The 16,709-nt window shown below is 40.5% G+C and overlaps 2 protein-coding genes and 1 long non-coding RNA gene across 9 annotated transcripts in view; 2 read left to right on the top strand and 1 right to left on the bottom strand.

Annotated features, from left to right (window-relative positions):
• The first annotated feature begins 1,535 nt into the window (after positions 1-1,535).
• Positions 1,536-7,618, top strand: gramd2b (GRAM domain containing 2B). 2 transcript variants are annotated; one of them, XM_088422397.1, is made up of 13 exons: positions 1,536-1,845; positions 2,868-3,041; positions 3,124-3,211; positions 3,305-3,374; positions 3,508-3,611; positions 4,271-4,366; positions 4,453-4,524; positions 4,682-4,771; positions 4,851-4,962; positions 5,697-5,925; positions 6,002-6,106; positions 6,952-7,033; positions 7,334-7,618. In XM_088422397.1, exons 1-13 carry the CDS (start codon positions 1,748-1,750, stop codon positions 7,373-7,375), a joined length of 1,362 nt encoding a protein of 453 aa, XP_088278523.1. In that variant the 5' UTR covers positions 1,536-1,747; the 3' UTR covers positions 7,376-7,618. The 2 variants fall into 2 exon arrangements, with proteins under 2 accessions (XP_088278523.1, XP_088278517.1); XM_088422391.1 differs by having other exon boundaries at positions 1,538-1,845; positions 6,949-7,033.
• Positions 7,619-9,824: 2,206 nt separating this feature from the next.
• slc12a2l (solute carrier family 12 member 2-like) overlaps positions 9,825-16,709 on the top strand; it is an 11,350-nt gene continuing 4,465 nt past the window's right edge. Inside the window, exons 1-15 of one of the 2 annotated variants that reach the window (XM_088426797.1) lie at positions 9,825-9,966; positions 10,741-11,189; positions 12,038-12,160; positions 12,343-12,418; positions 12,494-12,589; positions 12,714-12,853; positions 12,934-13,153; positions 14,031-14,158; positions 14,286-14,370; positions 14,448-14,599; positions 15,228-15,335; positions 15,744-15,867; positions 15,965-16,066; positions 16,286-16,441; positions 16,546-16,645. In XM_088426797.1, coding sequence (XP_088282923.1) covers positions 10,806-11,189; positions 12,038-12,160; positions 12,343-12,418; positions 12,494-12,589; positions 12,714-12,853; positions 12,934-13,153; positions 14,031-14,158; positions 14,286-14,370; positions 14,448-14,599; positions 15,228-15,335; positions 15,744-15,867; positions 15,965-16,066; positions 16,286-16,441; positions 16,546-16,645 — 1,994 coding nt within the window. In that variant the 5' untranslated portion in view covers positions 9,825-9,966; positions 10,741-10,805. Of the gene's footprint in view, positions 9,967-10,735; positions 11,190-12,037; positions 12,161-12,342; positions 12,419-12,493; positions 12,590-12,713; positions 12,854-12,933; positions 13,154-14,030; positions 14,159-14,285; positions 14,371-14,447; positions 14,600-15,227; positions 15,336-15,743; positions 15,868-15,964; positions 16,067-16,285; positions 16,442-16,545; positions 16,646-16,709 lie in introns of both variants that reach the window. The other variant, XM_088426790.1, reaches the window with a different exon arrangement.
• LOC148429204 (uncharacterized) overlaps positions 11,567-16,709 on the bottom strand; it is a 10,570-nt gene continuing 5,427 nt past the window's right edge. For 3 of the 5 annotated variants that reach the window (XR_015867125.1, XR_015867121.1, XR_015867123.1), the window contains 3 exons: positions 15,221-15,328; positions 13,930-14,553; positions 11,567-13,212 (listed from right to left, as the gene is read on the bottom strand). This is a non-coding gene — a long non-coding RNA (uncharacterized LOC148429204). The remainder of the gene's footprint in view (positions 13,213-13,929; positions 14,554-15,220; positions 15,329-16,709) is intronic. The other 2 variants (XR_015867122.1, XR_015867124.1) reach the window with 2 other exon arrangements.

Here is a 16,709-nt window from a genome sequence, read left to right as displayed (position 1 = left end):
ATATATAGGTATTATAGCAAATTACTTTGTCCTGTTCGAAAATTGGCTGGTTTTAACCAGCAAGTTAGTTGGTTGTAATCAGTCATTGAGTCAGTTTAGAAGTTAATGGGTCAGTGTGTCAGCCAGCTGATTGGCTGTTATGACTCAGTTATACTGTAGTGTAGTGACTCATGAGTAATTCATTCAGTGAGTATATTTTCAACAGTTATGGTGGTGGTTTGCCAATTAGTTGGTTGGAGTTAGTAAATCATTCTGTCTATCAGCTGTTATCTAGTTAGTCAGTCAATCTGTTGCAAGGTTTGCCAGTAAGTTGGTTGATGTTAGTAACTCTGGGTTACTCAGTCTGCCGGTCAGTTCATGATTCTGTTCATTTGTCAGTTAGTCAGCTAGGATGGCAGTCATCTGTCAGTAAGTCCCGAGTTCATCTTGTGGTCAGTTAGTAAGTTTGCATATTAGTTAGTTAGTCAGTCAGAAAGAAAGTAGATCAAAAAGACCGGAAAATTAGAATGTGAGTTTTTTATGTGTAGGCATGTGTAGGCATTATTTTTGTCTTTGGTGCCAGTACAAATGGGATACAGAAGACATACTGGGTAAAAAAAAAAAAAAAAATATGGCTTTGCCTATAGAGTGGAAAATACTCAGGCTTCTGTGTCTGCAAAATTGTCATCTTGTTGACTTTTGACTCTTTGACAAACATTTTACACTGGACTTTGACTCATAGACAAATAACTGCAGCCTGTGTGTATATATGCATGTTTGTTGTTGGGAGCGAGGCTACAACTTATGAAGTAAGAATGACAATTTTTAACCCTAAATGAACATTTTTTTCTTGTAAAGACCAGACATAATTGAGTAACTGTCATAATATTGTAAATAGAAGTCAAGACCTAATCAAATATAGTTTAAACCATCTGCCTGCGTTTGCTTATGTACTCATATTTTACTAACTAACTAACTAACTAACTAACTAACTAACTAACTAACTAACTAACTAACTAACTATGTTTTGTTGTCACCAGTAAATTCCTAGCAAATAAGCTACTAACTGATGAACTAATTTACTAATTGAAAGTTTACCAAAGACTGAAATAATTAACCGACTTGCCTGCTACCTAAATCACTACTAAGTCACATAATACCCAGATAACTGGAACACACACAAACACATGGTTGTGTACACACACAGTAGAGTATATAAACACACGCACGCACGCACGCACACACACACACACACACACACACATAAATGTACACTACACACACTTACATAAACACACCCATACAGCTACACTACACTCACACACACACACATACACACGCATATGCACATGCATGCACAAATGCACACACACACACACACACACACACCTATTTATGCAGACACACACACCTATTTATGCAGACACACACATTTATAAAGGGATCGTATGTCTCCTACACAAAGACGGAGACATCTCACACTCAACTATGGCTGGATCATATGACACACACACACCAACACACACAGAAGGATCGAATGACCTTCTGCCGCTCTCCTGAGTAACAGTCCCCAAACTACTTTTTATCTTCTATTTATCCAAAAGCGGCCACCACATCAAACACACAGCTGGGTCGAAGGTTGACAACCCCCTTCGCAAAAATACACACACATCCTGTGGCGTGATTGGGCGGGTGTGGGAGGCAAGCCAACAAACAGGTGAAGAAGTGCGTTTGGTGGCGAGGTTCGGGTGCTACTCCTGTTCTAGATATGACGGACACCAGCACGCCGCAGGAAGACGACGGCGGCAGCAGAACTTGTTCAGGAACATGCAGACGCAACCACAAGGACAAGCACATGACTGGCAGGTCGGAGCTTCATTTTTACGTTTGTATAGATTGGAGGCTGGGGGTTCCAATCCTGGCTTGGCCTTTTCGTATAGGGTTTCCATGTTGTCCCTGTGCTTGTCAGTTTTCTTTGGTTTCCTCACAAGTTTACAAAACCATGGCTGGAATGTTGGCCGAAAACTAAACTGGTCATTTTCAAAGCATGGTGATATACAATCTCCGTCTAGCCATACCGTATAGGGATGACTCATTAAAACCAACAATTCAGTTGGATTTAACATTGCTCAATGTGTTTGCATTTAATAATTCTCTACTGTTTGTTTATTTCGTTTAGGTATGATTACAATATTTACCCTCTCTTTGGATTTTATGGGGACGGGGCACTAAAAAGTACAACTCTGTTGTATTTAACTTTACTCAATATGTTAGCATTTAATCATTCATAACTGTTTGCTTATTTGTTCAGCTATAATTGTGATCATTCTTTCGGTGAGTTGGAAAGGTAATAATTTAATACGAGGGTAAATTCATCTAAGTAAGTTATTGTAATCAGTGTTACTAAAACTGGAAGTTTGAAGAGGCTGGTAATTTTGTCGGTGCATGAGGAATTGAGATGTTTGTTTTTGAAAGTTAGTCAGCTAGTATTTAGTTACATAGTGCTGGTACATAGGCTCCCTCTAATGGTACTGGATGGGGACAACTTAAAATGTACAATCATTTCACTTGCATTTAACTTTATTCAGTGTCTTTGCATTTAGCATTCACAACTGTTTTTTAAATAGTTTAGGTATATTTGCAATATCTATTTTAGTGATTCAGTAAGGCAATTATTTAATAACAGAGTGAGTTAATTATTTTACAATAATGTTAATTTAAAAAACTGTCATTTTTCATTACAAAGTTATGCTAATGATAAGCTGATAATTTAGTCAGTGCTTGTGGAATTTAAGCATTTGTCTGAGTGCGTCAATCATTGAGCTAGTTATTCAGTTAATACGGCTTCTATAAACGCACTCAAGAAAACGAGAATGTGCTGTGCTCAGTTCTGAAGTTGACATGGCTTCGGAGGAGCGTCAAAGAAGTCCACGATTGCTAGGCGAGCATCTGCAGAACAGCGAGGCCGACCAGCAACAACAAAATCCACTTCAGCTTCAACAACAAAATGAGAATCAACCACATCAGGACACATCAGCATGCAGGAAAGCAGCGCTGGTCAGGTAAACGATAGCAAGCAACGTCATTCAAAAAAAGATCATCAATTTTAATCTGGCACGACATACGCATGCGTATGTGTGGCAGGTCAAAGACATTTGACGCATCTCTGCTGAACCCCATGCAAAGCGAACCGGAGTCGAAGCTGGAGAGGAAGAAGTCGCACTACAGTCAGGTCGCACACAATACCGCACTTGAAATACGGACGTTCAACTCTTTTCACCTAGCTAAAGAGGAATTCACGTTTGTGTTGTTTGTTGTTTTCCAGCTGTCCAAGGGCAACTGTCAATACCATAAAATCTTCAAGGAGATCAGCAAAGACGAGCAACTCAGACAAAGTAAGTTCACGCGCGTATCAACTTTGTTTACTTTGGGGAATGTATAAACAGACTCCACGGGACATTTAGGAAGCGAGCTTTTCCCTGTGTGTATAACAACATGAGGTTTTGTGACTTCTCATTCTGTTTTCAGGTTACACATGCGCTCTGCAGAAGGATATCCTGTACCAGGGCCGCATGTTCGTCTCCGACCACTGGATCTGTTTCCACTCTAAAGTCTTTGGAAAAGACACTAAGGTGCTTCTCCTTCACATCGGGTAGCGTTCCTGTCCTGCTTTGTCTTGATTCGCAAGCTAATAATTCCAATTCCATGAAAATTCCTGTCGATCTCAACGGTCATTCTTGAATCTCTTGCTTACAATTTGAATTCCATCAAAATTCAAAGATGATTCCATCCAAATTTCATGAGAATTTCTATAACGTAATTCCATCAAAGTTTTTCTTCCGACAGCTATCTAGAATGATCCTGCCAAGATTTCTGTAAGCTGTCCATCAAGAATTCTATGACGATTTAATCACGATTCTGAAAGATTTCCTGGGGAATATTGCATGAAAATTATATATGCATATCAGTTAGTACCAGAACATAATCGTGTGGTAATTCCATCCTAGTAGTTGCTGGTATTCAAATTCTTGTGTCTACGTACATTTCTTCTTTCCCATCATAATAATTCCCATCAAGATTTTGCTAGAATAATTCTATCACGATTCAATCATAATTCCAACAGATATCCTGTCATTACTTCACTATGAGTTCAATATTCGGTGGGATTCTTGGCTCTGCACGTCTCACCTTCAATCTTAATGACAACAGCGTTGTTTTGGGATTCCTGTGATGATTCCCATCATGATTCCATCATAATTTGGTCCAAAAGTAAATTTCCTTGTTGTTTCAGATCGCCATCCCGGTCATCTCGGTCACCCACCTCAAGAAGACCAAGACGGCTCTCTTGGTACCCAACGCCGTGGTGATCACCACAGCAAATGACAGAGTGAGGCGGGGCAAAGCCGAATGAACGACAACCCCCGAGACTTCCAACACATGTTAACTTTGCTATATCATCTTTTTCTTCTGCAGTATGTCTTTGTGTCTTTCTTGGCTCGGGATAACACCTACAAGTTTCTCATGTCTGTCTGTCTTCACTTGGAGGTAGGTTTTAAACGTCTAAGTCCAACAAATACTGTAAATACGAAAATGAAAATACTTACAAGTTGCATGGTATGGATGCCAACCTGAGCTGGGCCGAACTAGGCCACGCCCCTTAAACACAACGTGCGTATGACTTCAAATAATTGTGTTTGAAAAGGAGAAGAGTCCGTGCAACAGTCCCATACCGTCTTCATCCCAAATCATCTTCCGGGGTCGGACATCGCCTCACTCGCCGCGTTATCCTCTGGTTAGTAGCATACGCACTCACCAAAATAACACAACAATGCACGCAGTATTCCCATTTGATGAGCCTTTATATTCATTAGAGTTTCCACGCTGACTTTGCCGACCTGGACAAAACGCTGCGGAAGAGAAGGCATGACACGGAGGAAAGCAGCACTTCTGATTCCCAGACACCGGATGACGACAAGATGGCAGGTATCTCGGCCAAATGGAACCACGAAGGGTGCAGTTGCCGGAAGAAACGCTAAGATGATCATGACTTTCCATGTCATACGTTACACTTCCAGGTCTTATTAGGACACAAAAAACTCCACGGCCCGTTTCGGAATGTCTTTTACATTCAGGGAACTTTTGTGACCTTGAACGAATCATTACCAATCCCCATTCCCTACCTTCACCAACACTCGCAAATGTTCGCATCTCAGTGGGACGGGGGCTTTATTCCTATCAATAAAACTACCGTATTTTCCGCACTATAAGGCGCACCGGATTCTAAAGTGCACCCTCAATTAATGACATATATTAAAACTTTTTCCATATATAAGGCACATCGGATTATAAGGCGCACCATCAATTAATGACATTTTTAAAAAAATTTTCAATTGCAATATAGTAACACTCAAAGTAATAAAAATAATAACTCAAATAATAACTCTAAACTCTCAATAGCATAATAACTCAACGTCAATATGAGCAACCTTGTTCAACTGTAAACACACAAAAGAAACAGGTAAAGCTTACTTGATCAGTTCATTCCCCATCTACGAATCCCAATCTCAATATTGATCCATATATAAGGCGCACCTGATTATAAGGCGCACCATCAGCTTTTTAAAAAAAATAAGGCTTTTAGGTGCACCTTGTAGTGCAAAAAATGCCGTACTACTTTCTGGGTGTCCCTTCTGTGATCCTCTTTTCCCATTTTGCAGACTTCCCAGTTCCTCCCTTCCTGGACACCTTGAAGTGCGGTGACATCTCTCCCACCTCAGCATCTGAGCATCCACACCAAGCGAAGAACATTCTTCATTCCAAACATCCCAAACATTTGAAGATTCCCAAGCAGGAAAGCAAGCAGCAAGGATCGGAAGTGAAGCGAGAGGATGTGGGAAGAGGACAAACTCTCTCCCTCAACACACTGCTGTTTGTTTACCTCTTTCTGTGAGTGTGTGTTTGTCACGCGCCAAAACTATATAGCATACTCAACGCATACGCTAATCTGTGTATTCACCTTTAGCGTATGCATCTTGATGTTGTCGTCGTGCTTCCTGACTGTCAAGATGCTTTCCTTGGAGCATCGACTGACGACGCTCGGCTCCATCGCAGACTTGGCTCAGCCGGAGTGAGTTCACATGACTAGCAGTTAGCTCGTTAGCATTCACCAATGAAGGGCTAGCAGCGAGCTATAACATTTTACCATGCTAACATTTTTTTTAGTTTTTAAATTGAACTCAAAAAGAGATTCTCAGCATGTTACTTTAAGACATTTTAAATAAAAAAAAAAAAAAAAAAGAATTACGACACCAATGCCGTTGAAGGGCTAGCAAATGTGTGCTTTTTTTTAAATACAATTTTTAATTTACTAAGCATTTTATGTATTCTCATAAATTAAACATTAAGCATGTTAATTTTGGTACTATGATTTGATTGTAAAAGTAAAAAGTCAATTAAAAAATATACATCAAAACACCCCAACATAACATATGAGTTCATTAGAAATCAAGGCGTAGGACTTGATAAGTTTTGTACTTCTTTCTACCGCCTTTTGAACATATAAAGTACATTGAACTGCAATATCTATTGGTGATACTCATTATTCCTTTCTGCTTCTTTTATTTTTAAATTTTTGCAACGTGGTTTAATATGCTTAATAAAAATCAAATCAAACATTATTATGTAGATAGTATCCCAAAGCACTACTTATGCTCCCGTATGTTTAGCCTGTTAATGTTATTTTCTTCACTAAACAAAAGATAAGCATGTTAGAACGTTAATGAAGGGTTAGCAGGGAGCATTATTATATTAGCATTATTATTATGTGCACAATAATATCACAGTATGTGAATGGTGCCCAGTGTATAGCAGCTAGCTAAATCAGCATATAACATTTCCATGTACTGATGTGTTATTTCAATTTTTCCAAGACAAATTTGCATATATTAGGATTTTTTTTTCCCTTGCCAGCAGCGACTTCCTGCGAGGTAGTGATCATGTCAACAGGGAACTTTTCTCTGAACTGCTAAGCCTCAACCTCAAGAAATTGGAGAAGGTATGAATTCCTCAATTAATTGACCAATCAGCTTTCATTCATCATCTCACGTGACTTTGTGACAAATGGAACACGATCGGCAACTATAATGTGGCACTAACAGCACAAAGTGACACCAGACCAGCTAATGTCGATTAAAAATGTATAGACACTTAATCTGCTGTTCAATATACAATATTCAACAGCTGCTAGAAGCTAATGTAGCTATAGATTTTCCGTTATTGAGTTCTTTGCAAAATTTGCAAAATGGTGCCCAAGAATCTTTGAAAGAATAAAGCTTGTATTTTTGTTGTTTTTCAGGTGCAGAAAAATCTGCAAAGACTTTTGGACGACGCGGTCTGATGAATTTTTAGATCTGTAAATATTTATCAATGTAATATGTGAACCTATACAGCCTTGTAACCATTAACACATTGAATCTTTTTTGGAATTTCAAACATTTTTCATAAAGACAAGCAAAATCAAACAAATCCATTTGCGATGGCCATTCCTTCCCAAACTGTCAATACGATTAATTTGTTTTAAAATTGATTGTGAAATGCTTTGTATATGTCATCCAAATAAAAGAAGAGTGATGTTTTTAAAGGGTCTGTCACCGTTGATGTCATCTTCAGACCTTTTCTCAATGATGTCATTCATATTTCTAGTTGGCAATATCCCACATTAAATTACTAGTAAAAAAAAAACATTTGACTAAAGCAGACTCATTGTAACAACGGTAACCGTCTTGAATGATGATTTTAACACTCATCCCCACAGCGTTGGTTTGAACGTGCGACGTGCCAATTGAAAAAATGTAACATGAGCTAAATGACATCAAAGCCAGACAGAATGCCAGACCTAGCTTACGTTCCGATAGGTGAGTTGATTCAAAGTATGAAAAATGATTATTTAGGCAATTAATTGCCTTTCCTGATGCTTGGCATAATGGAACCACTGAGGCAGGAGTCAGACAGGAAACAGTTGTGTACAAACAGGAAATGTGACAGCAGCTGGGCATAGTTTGGTGTTCTATTGAAAGGTTGGCAAAAATGGTTGAACAACATTTGATGAAAACATATTAAAATGGCTGCCAAAGCAAACAAATGTAGACCTGGTTCAGAGCTCTGGGAAGTCTGAATCAGGATTTGTGAGGACAATCTATGACACTTGTTCTCTTAGAAAGCAGAGTACACTAAGGATTGGTGCTAGCGCACAAAAAGACAAGCTAATGGTAGGCCAGATACGGCATAGATCAACAATGGACTGCTTGCTAGGCATGACACTCGCTGTCACACCGATGGAAGTTGGACACCTAAGGATTCCCACACAGTTTCAAACCGAACTTCCACGGCGGAGATGGACATGCTAGCCACTTAACGACCATGCTACACTAGTATATCCTTAGTTAACATGAAAAAAGCTGAAGACGATGATGATGTGCTTCTGGTTCTGCTTGTCCAGTTGGGAGAAAGCAGCTGTTGTTCTCATGATAATGCACGCGCGTGCACACGCACTACAGAAACGTCACTGATAGAACAATTAGCGAGTTGTCTTTGTTGTAGATGTCATGCGCAGCGGAAGATGCTGATTGGATGGTACGTGGTTAATGCAAATATAATCTAACTTCTCATGTTCAACTTTGACCCCAACAAAACAACGGACGCATTTTGAATGCCTGTTTCTTACATGCTAACAGTTTGTTTGCTATCATTTAGCCATCTAACTTCATTTGGACCTAAAAGTGGGATCCTGAAATGAAAGCAAATAGCTCAAGTGCTAACATGCTTAAAGTTGGTAAGCTAACATAAGCAGGATAGCGAAATGTGATCAAGTGTGATTTGAACACTGAAATGTTTCTTTTGCTGTGTGTTCAGGCTCGTCTGAGATGTCGCGGTCGAGGGATTGAGGGATGCGGGGGGCGAGCGGGACGGGGAACGAGGATGGGGGATGCTGATGGATGACAAACAATTGAGTACTTGACAGTGACAGCGCAGCATGTGACCTGCAGAGTCATAATACAGGCCATAAATTTTAAACATATTTTTTTTATATGAAAACCATGATTTTATTTTAGATTATTTTTTTTAAACTACTTAATATTGTGAATAGATTTTTAGAACATTTTATGGAGTTTTAGAACTTTTTTGACACATTACATACATGCCTATTTTTTTTTAAATAGAAAAATAATGTTTGTTAAGTTTTAGGAATTTTAAATAATTTTGTTGTCGGACTTTAAAATTGTATTAATTAATTACACTTGTTTTATGAAAATATATTTTTAGAATGACACCATCTTTATTTCGGTTTATAACAAAAATAGTTTTATAAAACATTTTATTTTGGCATTTACCAATATTTTTATGAATTATTCTGAAATACTTTTAATTAAGGACAATGGTTAAAATATATTTTGTAAACAAAAACACTTTTTTATCAATGACTTAATTTATTAGGTGATTTAAAAAAATATTTTTATCATGACATATAATAATTATAATTAATGAATATATGTAATAAAAGAATACATTACTTGTACGTTTTTAAAACATGTATTTATAAAGGCATTTTTAATTACTTATTTTTAAATACAAATTTTAGAGTTTCATTCTTTTAATTTACTATTTTTTTCAAGTCTGTTTTCATTTTTTAAAGTAAATGAAATTCATCTTTGTTTTTGTTTGAAAGCCAAGCGTTGATAAATGCAAAATTCCCAATTGCTATTAACATCAAGCTCGCTATGACGACAGTCGGAGGGAGTGTGGGGGTGGAGGCGCTGGGGGGTTGTCACGGATGACAATAGGCCACTTGAAGCGGAGTCAAGTGTATTCTGCTTGTGCTGCACATGCACCGATAGCAGACGAACTACATCACGAATTTCTGGACGGGAATCTGCTGGGATTATACACTGCGCATCTTCCAGTGGGAATATTCCGCAAGGCAATCTTCAGGTGGGGATATTCCAAAGTCATTTTGCCAGCTGCAAAAACTGAAACCTAACTAAAGTTAAATCACTGCAAGTGCAAACTACGCTAGTTCTTATGTCATGATAGGGCACCTAATATTTGTACTTATGTGATAAATAGACCTGAGTTCTAGCTAAGCAATATGTTCCACTGGATTGAAATGAAAAGTTAAACCAATGTAAATATTATGCATGATTTGAGCACCTTATTCCGTGATTCATTTGCATTCCACTGGAGGGAGCCAGCGCTTCAAAGTTAAATACAACTAAACTTTTTAAACTCAATTCCTGTAAGGGACTGTCAATCGTAATCGGATGCAATTTTACTTGGCACTATAATGGTTTACAAAAGTATTTTTACAGAATAGCGTTTATTAACCAATTATTGATGTTTATTCCGTATTGTTCAGTGAAAAAAAAAAATCTGGCAATATCACACGAGGGCTCGAAGTACTCACCCACCTCTTTAAAACAAATTCACTTACTGATTCTTCATTGTTTTTCAAAGTCAAAGCAGATGTTTGCCAATATCTTACTTAGATTCAACACAAAGGATAGAAAGTGTGTTTTTATGAGACTCCAGAAATCAGAGGCTTTAAATAAGTTAAACAGTGCCTCTAATTGACTACTAGACTATTTAAAAAATATGTTGATTAATTTGTTCATTATTTGTAGATGAATCGATTAATTTTGACACCTCTAATGTATCTAGTCCTGATTCCATTACTTTCTTTTTTTAATTTTTCTTTTGGCAGGACAGGTGGTGTTCGCCCTTGGTAAATGCCGGAGCCGCCCCCGGAGTTGTCCGGTCGCTAGTTTGTCGGAATGTCAGGGCGCAACTCGGGGACGGGGGAGCCCGCCGAGAGCCGCTTCCACGTGGATGTGGTCCACGAAGATGAGTCGCGCGGCCACGTCCGGGTGGGCTTCGACCACCCCGGTGCGTTGGGTAGCGCCGCTGACATCGGGCTCCCGCCGGACGTATTCCTGGAGCCGGATGGGACGCGCAGCGACTCGGTCAGCCTGCACTCCACGGGTACGGGGCAGACGCAGGTGTCGGACACGCACTCCAACACGTACTACATGAGGACGTTCGGACACAACACGGTGGACGCCGTGCCCAACATCGACTTCTACCGCCACACGGACGCAACGCTCGGCGAGAAGATGAACAGACCCTCGCTCGCTGAACTCCATGACCAACTTGACAAGGTCAAGGCACAAAAATAAACAAATGAAATACATATTTTCAAATATGTCAGCTTGAGCGGAACTTTCATTATTTTAGACTTTCATTTTTATAATGCATTTCAAACACTCATCTGAAAACTTTTTAAAAACTGTTTTAAGTAAATTCATTTTGACTTTTGGATATTTAAAATAGAGACTGCATTTGCCATTGTCTGTTGCCATAACAGACAAGGCAGCTTCTGGAGGAGTGCCACCCCCCCCATGTAGTATCATTTAATGATAACTAGACCTACGATTATATAACATACTGTTGGTTGTAAAGAACACATTTATTTGCAAGTTTTTGAAATGTATAATCATTCAAATATATTCATTTCTAATGAAAAACAGTCTAAATCTTACACATTGTCCCTTTAGGACTATATATTCTATTAACAAAAATGTATTACTTTTATTTGGGGACGTTGAAAAAAATATGATTAAAAAATAATTAAAATAATTTGTTGCATTTCAGGATGTTTTAAAAGCTATATTTTTAGTACATTTTGAAAAAGAATTTTTATACACAAAGCATAGAACATTTTGGCTAGATTTAGGGTTACATCATTTAATTAGAATATATATTGTTGTAAGACATTTCCAAATACTCAAAAATAGCCATGACAGGTTGTTATCAGTAGGCATAATGAAAGGGATTTGAAATGTACTATGCAATTAAGTTAAATTGTCTAGTCAATTAACTAAAAAAACATTAAAGATGCTAATTATACATGAAACCGAATTTTAGCCTACTCCTGTTTTCCCATCTTGGAAATGTGCTTATTGTTTCCGTTTGGTACGTCTGATGACGTTTCGATGCCATTGCTCAGGATCCCCTGGAGGACGGGATTGCCAATGGAGAGGAGCCATCGGCGGCAGAGGAGGCGGCTGCCCGGGCGGCCAAGGAGAGCAAAGGAGCTGCCATCAAGTTTGGATGGGTCAAAGGAGTCCTGGTATGATCGAATAATTCTTTGTTTCCTTTAACATGTCGGATAATCAGGCAGTTTTTGGTCCAATTATCCTTCAAGCTGACCAAAGACAATCAAGGGCAGACTGTCTTGTGTTTCTTAATACAATCCCATAAAATGATGCTGCGGTGTGAGGCGTGTTGAGAGAAAGTTGTCCTTTGTCGTAGGTGCGATGCATGCTGAACATCTGGGGCGTGATGCTCTTCATCCGGATGTCGTGGATCGTGGGACAGGCTGGCATCGGTACGCCGGCCCGTCCTCATTATTTTGTCGTTCCGCATGCACGCTCGAACGAATTAATGCTCGATGTGTGAGCAGGACTGACCATAGCCATCATCCTGATGGCCACGCTGGTGACCACCATCACGGGTCTGTCCACCTCCGCCATTGCCACCAACGGCTTCGTACGAGGAGGTGAAATTCTCATCCCCTCACGCTTTGTTCTCTAATACTGTTGTTAGCGATCGGAAAACGTGTTCCTAACTAGCACATCCTGGTTCCAGTGCATTCCCCGAACTTGCCAAGCGTGTGTTTTCAGGTGGAGCTTACTACCTGATCTCCAGGAGTTTGGGTCCAGAGTTCGGGGGCTCCATTGGCCTCATCTTTGCATTTGCAAATGCGGTCGCTGTGGCCATGTATGTGGTCGGCTTCGCCGAGACAGTGGTGGAGATGCTCAACGTGAGGAACTCTGACTCTGACGAGTAGACTTTTCGTTTTGCTCAAGACAGTTTTTCTTCTTTGTCTTCCTGCGTTTCCAGGACGTGGACGCCTTGATGACGGATGAGCTCAACGACATCCGCATTGTAGGAACGCTCACCGTCATCCTGCTGCTGGGCATCTCGGTGGCCGGGATGGAGTGGGAAGCCAAGGCTCAGATTGTGCTGCTGCTCGTCCTGCTGGCTGCCATCGCAAATTACTTCATCGGAACCCTCATACCTTCCCAGGACAAGAAGGCCAAAGGATTCTTCGGATATCAAAGTCAGGCAAAAATGAACGTGTTCCCTTATGCTCAAACGTGTTGAAGTCTGGAGTGTCTCCTGAAAGTAGACGTCATCAACAGATCTTTATCGTATTACCATCTGCTGATCTCAGTGTCCATGAGAAATGCTTAAAAATGTTTGATCTTGAACTCAAAAGATTTTCTGATGCACACGAGATTAATACAAACATCAGTGGATCCCAGACTAACTCCTGGCACATTGTAGTCAGTCAGACATCAACAAATCTTAGAGTAACTTGTGGTACATGCAGACGTGGCCACCCAGAGTCCTCGAGTTTCCAGACTCATAATCAGATGATCCAAGAGTAGCTCTTAGCACGTGAGAGACCCTTACTGTCACTGAATGCTATTCTCAGAGCATTGCTGAAAATAAAGAATACTAAATTGGTCCAAGACTTACTTTGAGGACACCATTGAGCAATGCAAACAAATTCAACACCAAATATTTCTCCTGATGTCTCAGAGCATTGCAACCATCACCAGTCGATTCCAAACTTTATCCTGACAGCTGATAAGAGTAACTCAGGTCCCGTGAGAGACCTTTACAGACATTGAAGACCAATCACAGACTAATCATGACGTACCACAAATGATCCCAGCGTCCTTTCGCTAATCAGTTTCATAGATGTCACCAGCCAATCCCTAACATTTCTGCTGATGTCCCGCATCATGCAGACATTATCAGTCATCATCAATAACTACTGTCACAGTACTGTATTACTTTGCATCGGAACTAGCAATAACAGTAACTCACCATTGTTTACTTGACTTGTAAGACTCCTGTTTGGGTTAAATGTTCTTACACAGCAACACTTGTTGCTTTGAACTCATCTGAGATCCATGTCACCTCCGCAGCGGCTATATTTGTGGAAAACCTTGGTCCAGACTTCCGAGATGACGAGACCTTCTTCTCCATGTTCGCCATTTTCTTCCCGGCAGCCACCGGGATCCTTGCTGGAGCCAACATCTCTGGTGACCTCAGCGTATGTTTGAGCAAACAAGACAATAAATGCACCAGCTATCAAACATTGAATTGCGATTTACATTGTGAGTTTACTATAAATTCCCAATGCAGCCTCAATCATTTGTGTACTGTCCATTATTTGAAAGGATCCCCAGTCTGCCATCCCAAAAGGAACGCTGCTTGCCATCCTCATCACAGGCCTCACCTATGTGGGCGTGGCCATCTCTGCAGGTTGGTGCCTCTGTTACACAATCATCTCACGTCTCGGTGCGATACGCTAATCAACGCGAGCGCTGACGATCGTTCAGGGTCATGCATAGTGAGGGACGCTACGGGCGACGTCAACGACACGCTGAGCGACGCCATCAACTGCACAGATGCCGCCGCTTGTACGCTGGGGTACGACTTTTCCATCTGTAAAGAGGGAGGATGCCAGTACGGTCTCATGAACGACTTTCAGGTAAGATGGACAGCTGGGCCCTTTAGACGTCAATGTATGTTTGCGTGTGTGTACTTGGGGACAATCGTGTTGTTGTGAGTCACAAGCTTCTTGCAGTAATGAATCGACACATTGTTGATGCACTCCTACACACACGCGCACCGACTGTTGTGGAAATCTCTGGCAGTGCGATACGACATAAAATATTTGATTCAAATGTGTGACTTTGAAGACTATGAAAAAGTGATTCCCAAGATTAGTTTTTCAGTAAATTCTACATGTTTGAAGATGACGTGCTAAAACTCTGAAACAACTAAGGATTTTTTGCCAGCCAATTGCAGGGCACACAGAGACAAATAACCATTCAACCACCCAATCACACCTTAGGACAATTTAGTACGTCTAATACACCTGCCGTGCATGTTTTTGGAGAGTGGGAGAAAACGCGAGAGCCCGGAGAAAAGCCATGCAGGCTCAGGGAGAACATGCAAACTCCACACAAGGAAGGCCGGAGCGAGGGGGAATATTTATGGTCTTTAAATTACACCAGAAAACGCATTGCAAAAGAATGCGCATTCAGCAAAGCATTATTTTCTTTGCCTCTTTTCAATCTGATTCCTACTATAGCATTATTTATCATACCTCGCAGGCAATGAGTCTGGCATCAGCCTTTGGGCCTCTCATCACGGCGGGAATCTTCTCAGCCACCCTATCATCTGCTCTTGCCTCACTGGTCAGCGCTCCAAAAGTCTTCCAGGTAGGAAAACACACACACAAAAAAAAAAAATGACAATCTGCCCATTTGTGCCCAACTAGCTATAATATTAAGAATAATACCGGTAATAATAATAATAATAATCTAAACATCTTAGGTTGCTTGGGAGCGGCCTCGCCGCCTGCCCCATTGCATTGAAAAACACTATGAAGAATGATTAACCCAAAAAGTTTTGAAATATATATATTCTTTACCTATTTTTAGACGAGCAGGAGAAGGTAGTTCATTATGAGTTCAGTTGCTGCCTGCATGTTAACTATCAGATTCATGACGTTTGCCAAGAGTTGTGTATATACATACAGTGCAGTATATAAACAAACAAATAAATGTGATTTTATTATATATAATGTAAAGCTGTGCACATACGTTTGTCTGTGTGTGTACACTTAGGCTCTGTGCAAGGACAACATCTACCCAGGCATGGGCATCTTTGCCAAAGGTTACGGCAAGAACAATGAGCCTTTGCGCGGTTACGTGCTAACCTTCTGCATCGGCCTCGCCTTCATCCTCATTGGTAGTCAACCTATACGCCCTAGATCTATAGCCGTTGATGACTGAGGTGTTTTCCACCCAAAATTGCGGTTGATCGCCCATTTTTGTTTTCCTCACAGCTGAGTTGAACATCATCGCTCCGATCATCTCAAACTTTTTTCTGGCGTCCTACGCGCTCATCAATTTCTCTGTATTCCATGCCTCGCTGGCCAACTCTCCAGGTGCGTTGACGCCTCGCTCACTAATGGAAAGTTGTTTGAGCATTTATTCCATTTTTAAGTCTATCTGTATGCTCTTTGTCCTCATTAGTACACAAATTTGGCATACTCGGACTAGTAGTGAGGCAAAACTGCACACTATTGACTATTTTGTCAATGTCAACAATATTAATAGGTGTTACACTACATATCATAGCTAATTATTACCCTCTATCACCACAGGGTGGCGTCCCAGTTTCAAGTATTACAACATGTGGGTGTCCCTGGCGGGCGCCGTCTTGTGCTGCGTGGTGATGTTTGTCATCAACTGGTGGGCGGCGCTGGTAACACTGCTCATTGTCCTGGCGCTCTACATCTACGTTAGCTACAAGAAGCCCGGTGACCGTCAAACACAGGCTGCCTAACATGTGTTTACTCTCGGCAGTTTCTAACTTATTTCTTCTTCTCATCACTTTGATCATCTTTACACATGTGTGTGGAAGACGTCAACTGGGGATCGTCCACTCAGGCACTTATCTATAATCAGGCTCTCACACAATGTCTCAACCTGACTGGTGTGGAGGACCACGTCAAGAACTTCAGGTGAGCTCAGAATTGGGTTATGTTGGGACCAAAAAACGGAAAGTCCAGAATTGATAGATCATCA

This window comes from Hippichthys cyanospilos, chromosome 1 (assembly GCF_059441005.1).
Source record: "Hippichthys cyanospilos isolate Australia breed blue-spotted pipefish chromosome 1, RoL_Hcya_1.0, whole genome shotgun sequence".
NCBI classification, from domain to species: domain Eukaryota; kingdom Metazoa; phylum Chordata; class Actinopteri; order Syngnathiformes; family Syngnathidae; genus Hippichthys; species Hippichthys cyanospilos.
The sequence above is the reverse complement of the archived record's forward strand: the minus strand, read 5'-3'. Positions and strand labels throughout refer to the sequence as shown.